Source organism: Pleurodeles waltl, chromosome 4_1, assembly GCF_031143425.1.
Source record: "Pleurodeles waltl isolate 20211129_DDA chromosome 4_1, aPleWal1.hap1.20221129, whole genome shotgun sequence".
Lineage (NCBI taxonomy): Eukaryota > Metazoa > Chordata > Amphibia > Caudata > Salamandridae > Pleurodeles > Pleurodeles waltl.
Window position 1 is genome coordinate 651,242,627 of NC_090442.1, and position 11,948 is coordinate 651,254,574.

The following is an 11,948-nucleotide window of genomic DNA, read 5'->3' on the forward strand; positions in this document are numbered from 1 at the left end:
CTGCTTTTTGGAGAGATTACTGCTTGGTAGTCTATGCACAGCATGTGTATCTGCAGCTACACATGCCACCAAACGGAAAATGTCACTTACCCAGTGTACATCTGTTCGTGGCATGAGACGCTGCAGATTCACATGCACCCTCCCACCTCCCCGGTAGCCTGTAGCCGTTTTTAGTTGAATGAAAATTGTAAATATGTAAATAAATATTATTTTAATAAACATTAGGTACATACATAACTACTCCATTGCATGGGCACCTCTAGTATACTCACAACTCCTAACTTACCCTCTGTGGGGAAAACAATCTAAGATGGAGTCGACGCCCATGCGCAATGGAGCCGAAAGGGAGGAATCACTCGGTCTCGTGACTCAAAAAGACTTCTTCGAAGAAAAACAACTTGTAACACTCCGAGCCCAACACTAGATGGCAGGATAATGCACAGCATGTGAATCTGCAGCGTCTCATGCCACGAACAGATGTACACTGGGTAAGTGACATTTTCAATATATATATATATATATATATATATATATATATATATATATATATATATATATATATATATATTCTCCTGACAAAACAAAGTTTAAGTTAATGTTATAGTTAGGTGAAAATTTCAGTGACAACGTTTTAATCTAAAAAAGCACTGAAACTCACCAGTTATAGTTATCTGAAGTAACTATAACTTGTGGCCTACAGTATCTATAACTTATGCTCCCACAATACACAGTGTTACCAATGATGTCCTTTTAGAAGTTGCTGTGATATTATCAATAATGTCATAGAACATGTCAAGAGTGACATAATATGGGAGGAAATTAGCAGTGCATGCGAAGCACGCAACCCATGCTGCATTTATTCCTGAGGAGTAGTAAATAAATTAGTATGAACAATATTATTGCTGTTCGATTTTCTTTGCCAAAACCTGAACCTTTGCAATTCAGAGTTTGTGTGGCTAAAAAGTATTGTCAGTGCCTCTCTTTTTTAGCCTTAAATGTAATGTTCGTTTATAAATGCTTTTTTATTATGCCCTTTTTCAGGTCTCGACTGGAGACCGCATTTAGCTGTATGTTGTGAAAGACCTATTGTGGACATTGCCAATACAGAGGGCTTTGGACCAGCCCTTTCACTGCCTTTGGTTGGCTTTACTGTCATTCTCATTTACTTGCTTCTTATTTGATGACTTTCCATCCTCTTTTTGTGTTTGTCCCTCTCTTGGAGTAAAATCTCCTTACCTTCCTTTTTATTGGATGATTTATATATTTTCACTGCTTACATTAAGGGAACAACATTTATCTTTATCTGTCAGCACTCCCTTCAAGTGCGTGTGTTTTCTTGCTCTTTCCCTCATGTACTGCATCCCCACTCAAGTACCTCCTGCGCACCATTGTTGCTCTTCCTTCACCTTTGCTCACCTGTTGCTTTTCTTACCCCTCATAATCCCACTCAGTTATTTCTTTTCATATTTTGTGCACCCTCACCCTTGCTACTCTGTTGCTGCTCCACCTCTCCGTGGAGCTTAACCACCCCAGTCTTCCCCATCAGATCTACTATTCCTGCCGCATCAGCATCATGCTCCATGCTCCATTATTCATTTATTTATTAGTGAGCCCTAAAGCTGCAACCAGACTGCTCATTTCTTTAAAAAATGTGCATTGGTGCACTTTTTTAAATTTACTGATCTAAGATGTGTTTCTTCAATCTTGGAACGGTAAATTAACTCACAAAACTAAATGGCTGTTGCATGATGATGGTTGAGCAATCACAGTAAATAAACTATGCACATACATCCATGGTGAGGCTGGGGCCGCTGTAGCATCATTATGCATGCATATGCGTGATGACACAGTCAAATATATACATATTTGTGCTTTTTTCTTTTTAACAGCATCAACAAAAAGTAGTTTTTTTGGCAAAAAGTATTGGCAGAGCTAATAAGTCTGCATTTACAAACCAAAAGGTGGGGCCTATTGGCTTTGCCAATGCTTGATTAATTTTCCTATCTTAGTCTCGTTTTCATTCTACCGCAGCTTCTTGCTGTGTTTGCTTTTGAAATTATTTCTTTGATGGCCATAATCAGCATATAATTTTAGTAGGTTATATTTGTATGCACAGTTGATCTCTAAAAATTATATGGCTAAGCAGTAAGGATTTATCTGGCAAGCCTTTTAACTATGGTAAAATGCAGTGGTGTGCATGTGCAATTACCAACTTTATCTGTAGAGGTCTTAAACACCAAATTAGCATGCTAAAAGTTTTTTTTTATATTCTTAGGTGTGTCTTTTTTTTCACTGACCCTCTCAAGCGTGTTATTTCCTGCACTTATTTTTAACCTTTATAACCAAATTCAGGCCCATGCCGTCAAAAACTAAGAAAGTGTAAATATTTAGTGTATTTTATAGGCAATAATTTTTTATTCCTACATTAATTTTCTTGAATTGTTACAGTTCTGTTGTATTAAGATACATTTGAATTTTTTTAAACCACTCAAATAAATACACACTCATTACGATGATGCGAGGGCTATCACAATGATAATTGAAAATGTGTTCTAAAATGTGGCACTTTGCTGCGTTTAAAAATAATAGTCAGTAGATGTAAAAATAGGTTGCTTTCAAAGGTTTTGCTCCCTTACTCGCTAAGTCTAATGTGTCTAAATAAAAATAGTCTTAATTGCTACATTGTTTATTAAGGTTTCTGCAAGCACAGAAGACTCCTCAATGAGTGGCTATCTCTACAGGTCAAAAGGTCTAAAGAAACCTTGGAAACACCTATGGTTCGTGATCAAAAACAAGGTGCTCTACACTTACGCCGCCAGTGAGGTAAGAACACAAAAATGAAAGATTAATCATATTTGTTGGTTTCTGGTGAGGGGCAAAATCAATTATGCTATTGGCATGTCAAAAGCCTTTTTTTAAATGTTAGCCTTTTTCTGCTCGATAGATGCCTCTATAAAGGCACAGATTTAAACACCTGCCAAAATTGACCTGTTTCAGGATGCCCTGATGCAATGCCTTTTGATAGCCACGAGACAAATGATGTGCATATCCTAACCCTGGCCTACAATGTATCTCGGAACCACTTTGCAACTTCCATGCAATGACGTGTATAGCACCTGGCAAAGTAGTGTGCTTCCTATTGGCCCTTTCAGCACCTGTGCATGTGAACAGTCATTTGACCCTTAGCAGATCAGCAGGCGGCCTCCTGGCCAGGCAAGATGATAATGCTGCACTGCTGGTCTGTGTCTGCAGGTGGCTGGGAACAGCGCGGCCACTGGTGGGAAGGTGCACTCGGTTTGATAGCAGCATCCCTCCAGCAGTCCCAAGTTTGGTTGTGGCACCGGAGCCACTATTGTTTTGTAATTGTTGTCATATTTTTTTAATTCAGGCTGTACATATTTGCTTGCATTCACTCACTTCTCTGCCAGAGTTTTGTGCCTCGTTGTAGGAGGTGGCATTAGGATGGTCTCTCTTATAGTCTGTCATTCCCATTCTTTAGCATCTTGCTAATTAGTCCGACACTATTCCACTGCCTGCTTCTGCTGTAACATCTACTTCCATGCCCCCTCTCCTCGCCTAGACCTACTCTGGTGCATTTCTCTCTATAATTCACCACAACTCTCCACAGTTTCTGATAAAATATACCCACAATAAGTATGCCCCATCTTTTTATTTGTGAAGCTTGGGGGAAAAAACCTCCTCTTATCTCCTTTGTTCCACGCGGGTGAGAGAAATGTGTTTGATGCACTGAAGGATGAAGGAACAGCAGTGAAATTACATGAGCTTTATGTGATGTTGTTGGTTGCATCCTCACGACTTTATGAAACTCCGTAATATTTTTATGTTTTTGCAATGGCCAACAAATATACATCTCTAAAGAACAATTACAAATTTTAAGTAGTTATTTAATCCATAGTATTCTCAATTTATGTTGTTCTCCTTCATGGAGGTCTGCAGCAGATATTTCTGTTTCAAGAAACATTGATGTAATTTGTATTATTATGTCTTTTAGGCAAACAGTTGTTTTCTAGTCAGGGCGAGATCGCCTCATTGTCCGGAAGACAATAGGGTACCTGATAATGCACCCTTTATTTGGGTGCCATTCTCCTGATGCATACTATTGTTTGGACCTATGGTCTAATCAGCTGGCTTGGTGATACCTTGGCCATCGGTGCTGTGCTTTCTCCAGTCCCTTTCTAGCTTGGGTATAGTGAAAGACCAAGATTCCCCAGGAAATGGGGTGCTGTGATCAGCCATTCTGCCTGGTGGCCAGTAGTGGAGTAATCCTTTTACAAAGAAGGACTTTGATGGTTAGTGCTTCACAGCAGCCGAAACCCCCAGTCTATACAGAAAGAATGTCCTTCTGGATTGTGATGTATATTCTTTTCCGTACATGATGTATAACATGCTTGCAGAATTAGAATGATGTCTGAGCAAGTACATTAGGGCAGAAGCTAGTAATAGATTAATCTGAATTATTTCTAAAATTGTCTTATTTCATGACTAGGATGTGGCTGCTTTGGAAAGCCAGCCTTTGCTGGGATTCACAGTGACCGAAGTAAAGGACGAGACTGCAGAGTCAAAAGTCTTCCAACTATTGCACAAAAACACTTTATTTTATATCTTCAAAGCAGATGATCAACATAGTGCCCAACGGTGAGTAAAACAAATGTATCAGTCGATGTTTATAAGGCTGTCATAGGGCCAAGGAGGAGAGCAGAACAGTGGAATTGTCCATGTATTCCCACAACATCAAGTGGAACCTAGTGGGTATCCCTCACTGAACTAAGGGCAAATTTCATATTGCATCAACTACTAGACACACATTTTCTGCACCAGGTTATCAATGAACGTGCTGTATCTATGTATATGTATCTCTGTTATCTTGATTTGACGTTCTTAAAAGAGCAGGCGAAGCACTTGAAAGCTACCCAATCTTTAATTTAGCCTGGAATTTGAGAATGTAAAATAACTGCATTGTATTTGGATTAAACTTGGTGGGATGAATGGCTAGTTGAATTGCGGTTTTGTAATAAGGAATACATAGGAATACTGACTGTATGGTAATATAGATGGTTGACGGCATGTGTAGCTGTGGCTACTTCCGCCATCTAGTGTTGGGTCACGAAGGCTGCAAGTTTTTTGTTGTAAAAGTCTTTCGAGTCACAAGGAAGAGTGACTCCTCCTTTTGCTGGCAATGCACAGCCCTCGACTCCATCTTCAGCTTGTTTTCTTCCGCTGTCGGGTCCGGTCATGTTCTCTCAGAGGTCTGGTTCGAGACCGTATTAGGTCTCAAAATCCTGTCCTCTTTGTTCTCCTGGAGAATTCTCCAAACCGCCTTGCTCAGAATTCACCTTGGCTAACCTTGAGGTATTGCACATGTGGCTTTACAGTGCAGCCCACTCTACGGTACCAGGATACCTGCTCCAAAGAAGGTACACTTATGCGGTCTTACACAGGAGAGGTCAACTACTAGAGAGCCAGCAGGGTGCCTTCAGAATCCTTATCTGTGTTGTAGCCAAGGCTGTCTGTATCACTTTGACCTCACCTGAGCACCATCTCCGGTGAGATAACCCAACTCTATTTGACATGAGGCACAACAAATTCAGCAAGGAGTCTTCTGTGCCACATGCTAAAAAGGACACACAATCTGGAATGGATAAGCTTGAAAATGAAATCTAGTCAATAAAACTAGATCCTTTTTATGAAGAAACGTAGTATCTGCTGACAGAGACTGTCACCATCCTGTGCTTTTTCACCTCATGTGGCTGGAGGCTGAACACCAGGTCTATTGTCATGGGGCTGCAATGACCCAAACATACACTGAGGGTTCCCATCACCTCAGGTTTCCTCACTTGACAATGAATATCATCTGATAGGGCCACCATTGATAGGGCTGTGCCCCATCACAGTGCACTGTCCCTTATGTATTGTCCCTGGAAGGAGTTTCAAGTCCCACAAAGAAAAAGCCCCAAAAGCAACACCATGCCTTATCTGACAAGCCTCATTGAAAAAAGGCTCAGCCTCTGCAGTCTTAAGTCAATGACTGCCATCTCCCATGAGGAGGTTTGACATCAGAAAGCCCCTTCATCATTAGAGGTGGCTTGACATCAAGACAAGTCTCAAATTTGATATGCACTTCAGCTCAAAGATGACCCAAAAAAGTATTTGATGCTGCAAAAGGTTTTTTAAAACTTTGAACTGAAACTGTACTGTACATGAAGAGGAGCCATTAGATCTACTTGTGTCAAATTTGTGTCAGTGCTCACCACCAGACCATTTATATTGACCTGAATACATTGTGGCACAAGACTCTCACACTCATTGGCCACTATAAAAAAAAAGTGTAAGGTTACATTTGAAGAGGCTAATCTTTTCAAAAGAGACACTTTTCCCCATCTCCAAAAAAACAAAGTACTACTATTGTACCAGAGCTACTTTCTCCATTGCCAGCTCTTCCTATAGAGGATGTCATATCTATGGATGCAAAGACTCTCCACCAAGAGACAGTTGAGGTTGAAAATGGGGATGATGTATGACACTGTTACAGGGTCATTCTCATGGACGAAGGAATGCTGGTACCATATCCTGTCAAGTTTCTCCATGTAATGAAACATCAGCATGTCATGGGGTTATCATCTTGGTGAGACATAAACACAAGTATCTGATGGAAACTGAGGAGGAAGAGGGGGATTCTCTTATAGAGAATCTTGAAACTGGAAAATACCAATGCTTGCCTGTTATTATAACAGGCTTGAAAAACTTCACAGAGAAATTTAAAGATCCAGTTATAACACCTTTTCACTTTACATGTCGAGAGGATGTTCAATTCTGTTCCAAACGACCAACTCTTTGCAGAGGCCATGGGCCAGATGTATCATGAAGGCCTTTTGCGATTTGGAAATATCGATTTTGTATCACATTTGCGAATCGGTAATAGCAATTTCTTAAAAATCGCAAATGCTATTACCGAATTGCAAATTGCGATACTGGCCCCATTCTGCGAATATTTTGCATTTCCAAAATTGTGATTTTTTAACCAGAAATCGCAATTTTGGAAATGCAAAACCCCAAGGTGCTGGGGGCCTAAGGCCCCCTCTGCTGCACCCCAAAATTATTTTTTGGGACATGTAAGGTGCACACATGCCAAAAGGGCATGTGTGCTTTACTTGTACAGTTTAAAAATGCACTTAAAATGCATTTAAAATGCATTTTTAAATTTTGCACATGGTTACCACCAGGTTCAACTATTTTAGCGATTCCTTAAAATTGTGTTCAGAATGTCTTTCATACATTCTGAACTGGCTTTTTGCATTCGTAAACGGGAATTCGCACTGTTTGCGAATGCAAAAAACCTTGATACATCTGGCCCCATGTTCCTTCTAACACAAGTTGTAGGTGCCATGGTGCAAAGGTGTATTGCCAAAACTTTTGCCCTGCTGGCAAGATATGACAAACATGAAGGGAAGGAGGACGAAATATGGCAACACCAGCCAGAGTTCCACCCTAAACATGCTCACAAGATTGAGGATCAGGAGGGCAAATAAATCTTCATTTTAGTCTAGAAATTATAAAGATCTTGAAAAATACATATATCCATGTTTTTGTAGCCCCCACCAATGTGTAAGAACTGCACTAAAGAGGATAAAAATGTGATATATCTGGATGCTTCACAACTCTAAACCATGAAAAGAATCTTGTGTCTACATGGATATTGTCTTTTGATATTGGACAAGGCATTAAAGTCCTTTCCAAAGCACCACTCCATCAGAGGAATAGAAAAAGGACAGAGTTTGTTATTCAAAGAAATTCCATTCCTCTGTGTAGTTCATGAATTGTGTATGAAGTTTAATAGGGGTCGGTGTCTGGTTCTGTTTTGCTTCCAACATTTATCTTTCTTAAGTGAAGTGAATTATACAGCAGTATAAATTAAGCTGAATTATACATTAAGAACTGGAGAGGATGAACAGGACAGTGATTAAATGATGCAATCCACATATTGTGGAATGAAAATGTGTATGCTTTATTAATACATTTGAGTGAGAAATAGTGGTTCCTAAACCTAAAAGCTGTCACAAGCCAACCAAACTAGTGATTCCCAGGTGCACAATGCCCATATTCCAGAAATACCACTGTAAACTAGAACTATTGATACTCCCTCAACCTCGTAGAAAAAAATATCTGTGTTTTATTTTACTATAGCTTTTAACATGCACTGAAGCATTCAGTGTGACAGATGAGGAATAACGTAACAAAATGATCGCATCATGGAGATGGTGATGCCTGCAGTCAGGCATCCTCTTCTTTGAGGCAGCTCGCTTTTGCCTGCTGTTTGTTGTTATGCTTTACTAATGACCGAGCTGAAACACTCATGCACTGGCAAAAATCTCTGGAATGGGCTTCTTAGTTTATTATTTCACTGCACAAGGTTCCTAAAAGGAAATTAGCATGCTGAAAGCACACATTTACAAATGGTCACAGCAATGAAATGAAAACACGTACAAATGATTCTCCACTGCAATATACACAGCAAATATATGTATCTATATTATAACGCAAAGCAAATAATGAATTAAAAAATATGCATCTCCATGAGGCAAGGGCAAAACTGCTTCATCCTATTCAGCATCAGATTGCCAGATCCCACAATTAATCGAGGAGAGAGAGATCAATTATCCTCACAGGAAGGATGACACACTGCAGCATCCTGGATATGCCTGAGATCTGCAAACACGCTTTGTCTCCAGTCCATCTGGTCTCAGCCTCTTATACTTTGAACAAACAAGAGAGGAACATTTTAGAACCTCCCTCTCTCTCTCTGCAGAAGTTTATTTATTCAAAAAATGCTGATTGCTTTAGGCTAGCTTTGAAAATAACACATCGGGACTTGGCCACAATCCCAAGGTGCCAATTCAAAACAAGACCATCCCTGCCCTCTGCGTACCTTCTTATTAGCCTAGGTGGGAAAAGAACATGAAGAATAAAAACATGTGCACATTGTACAATGTGGAAACCTACTTGCAGCTTTTAACGTGGCTTTGGCTATTGCTAAAATAAAGTCAATAGGCAAAATGAAGCTGGTGGTCACTAATGTGATGGTGTACTGCTAGGCTAAGTGCAACGAGGAGTCGGTGGTCAAAACTCACATATCATTACACTGGTAAATATCTTTAGTAGGCTTAGTAACTTTAAAATGTAGGTACTAGAAGTTGGTTGAAGGAGTTTACTGCTGGTGCCCTAGTCAAATCCAGCAGGCTGTGCATTTTCAACAGTATGTATTTAACCTTCTTTCAGAAGATTGCAAAATGGGTCTGCAGGGGAATGAAATCAGATAGATGCAGCTTTTTAACTAATGGGTAGGACTAAACTGGGGAAACAACATCAACTAACATCCTTTCCGGCAAGGTTAACTGCTGCAAACAAATATTGTTTGTAATAAATTGTGTTTATTACTTCTGAAAAAGAATGTGTTTCTGATCAATACATTTTTGGATGGGTTGATGAGCAAGGAAGCTTGTGCTCAATTTATAATGTCCATCTTGAACCAGATCATTATGCCAAACAACATCTTAATATATATTTTTTTCCTACAGGTGGCTGGAAGCTTTTCAAGAAGGCACAGTTTTGTAGTACTCCACTCTCAGCGCTGTAGTGCCTGTTTCATTGTTCTGAAGGAAAGTTCGAGCAGTGTGAAAAAGCCAGTTTTCTACCACCTTGTTGGATTTGTTGATATGCAGTTGAATCCATCTGTCTGTGTGTAAATTCCTATCTTCTCTCCAAACTGATTGACTTGAGAGAAAACCAGGGTTAGTCGTGAGGAAGAAACCATGTATAAAGGAAGCATGCTACCTCCCCTCAAAATTACTCATCAGACTAATGTTAGGTTTGCAACTGAAAAGGGGACAGAGGAAGATTGCTCCGATGAACAGAAAAATGAAACTTAAGAATTGGAACCTATACATGCACGTGGAGGTGACTTTTGCTCTGTTTCAGGATAATGGCCTCAAATAAATGGGGCACGGAAACTTTAAAACTGACTTTGACGAATTGCAGACTAGAGCAATGTCATGGATTCCATGCAGTGCTGTGAATCAGCACTGACAAGACATGTTAAAATCCTGTAGAACAAACAAATAGGGCTGGTATCTTATGTTTTTGTAGGTAATATATGTATATTTTTAAAAGAAATTATCTGTTACGTCTCAGTTTTATTTATTAAAAGCCAATATTTTCCTGTTAACTAGTGTATGTTTTAATGTTAAGAGATGATCAAAAGTGCCTTTCTGGATAACTTACAACCTTGTTAATATAATTTTTTCTCACCGCGCTCCAGACCACTGGTATCAAACACACTGTGATGTATCTTAGGGTAGTTCATAAAACTGATCTCTTTGAGGATACATCAGTTTTAAATGTTAGGATATGTTCATAACCAAAATGAGGTTGGTCTTTTTCTCGATAAAGTACGCACTGGACTTTTTCAAACCTAAAACTAGAGGCCAGTGAAAAGGCCTGCTGCGTGATACTAAAATTCCCCCTCTTCCTTTTTACAGTAGTGCACTTTTTTGTTTTTAGGCCTGGTCTGGTACCAAGTTATCATGCACTATTTTATTTTAATCTAAAATACCAAAGTTCACTTTAAATTTTAGGCATGTGAGGTCTAGGGGTGTCTGATGCTTTGATGATGCTTGTTGTTCATGTTTAGAGCACCCTTATAACAAGTAGTGTCCATAGGAATATTAAAATGCAGAATAATGGATTGTTAGAAGTAAAATAGTTTTTTTCTCTCTGTACAGCTTTGCCTCCTCCAACCATTTGCCTTCTAACACACAACACAGGGCACCTACGGATGGAAGTAACATAGCAGAACCATCATGACCTATTTTGCAAAGTAGAGCGGGTGTTGTAAGCAGTCACACTTGTTAAGATTCAGAAGTAGGGAAGGCCGTGGTTTTACACAGCTCAGGTTCTGCTTGAAAGCATAGCATTGCTCACACTTGCGGAAAGTTTTGGTGTTACCATACAGGAAAAAAAAACTAATTAGGAATGTGGAATTCCTAAAATGTTCACGGGAAAGACCATGAATGTAGAAAGACAACCTAGGGTGGGCAGTTAAGAAAGGGACTGCAAGACCTTAAAAATATAAAGACTTAAGACTATTGTTATAGGACAACCCTAATAATATACAAAAGGGATGTTCAAAGTTGGCTTATGAAAAGGTTTATTATATCCCTTATTCAATTTACATACATTGAATCTAAATAGTTACTATTTACAGTTCATAATTGACATGAAAATCTGGCATAGTAAAAGTAGCTTTGGTCCAAAGTTGGACACTCCAAGAAGGACACGTAATGAATTTACAAAGACAATATAAGACCATACAAATACCATAAAAAGGAATAGAAGGTCATACATTTGAGGAGACTAATAGACCACACAACTGGAAGAACAACTATAAATTTGGCTTAGAACTAAGGAAAACCTGAGAATATAGATCAAAAAAGACTAGTTAATGCCATAGACCTGGAAGAAGAAGAATAGCAAAACCACTTACATATGGGTGTACATCTGCCTTACAACCGTGAATGGACATGTGCAATTGGTGTACACTGGAAGCTACAGTGAAACAACTTAAATTTCACCCTCTCTTACTTTGTATAGGGCAGCCCTGTAGGTTAAAATTATTTAACATGTACACCCTGATATATGTATGCATGTAAATGCACTTTGTTTCTGCACACTTATTATAGATAGATATATTTTGTTCTGGTTTTTGTTTGAATGGAGACTAGTATTTATTTAATAATGTATAATGGGCTTTTTGAGAACAGTAGATCTGGGTTTATTTTTTTAATATTTCAGAACTGTGTGTGTGTGCGCACACACTTAAATACACATATATATAAATATATATATATATATATATATATATATATATATATATA

At 38.9% G+C, this 11,948-nt stretch overlaps 1 protein-coding gene across 1 annotated transcript in view; it reads left to right on the top strand.

The window, feature by feature from the left end:
• FGD6 (FYVE, RhoGEF and PH domain containing 6) overlaps window positions 1-9,763 on the top strand; it is a 214,078-nt gene extending 204,315 nt beyond the window's left edge. The window contains exons 19-21 of the mRNA XM_069229102.1: window positions 2,695-2,823; window positions 4,508-4,656; window positions 9,594-9,763. Of these exons, the coding sequence (XP_069085203.1) occupies window positions 2,695-2,823; window positions 4,508-4,656; window positions 9,594-9,630 (315 nt within the window). The 3' untranslated portion in view covers window positions 9,631-9,763. The remainder of the gene's footprint in view (window positions 1-2,694; window positions 2,824-4,507; window positions 4,657-9,593) is intronic.
• Window positions 9,764-11,948: the final 2,185 nt, after the last annotated feature.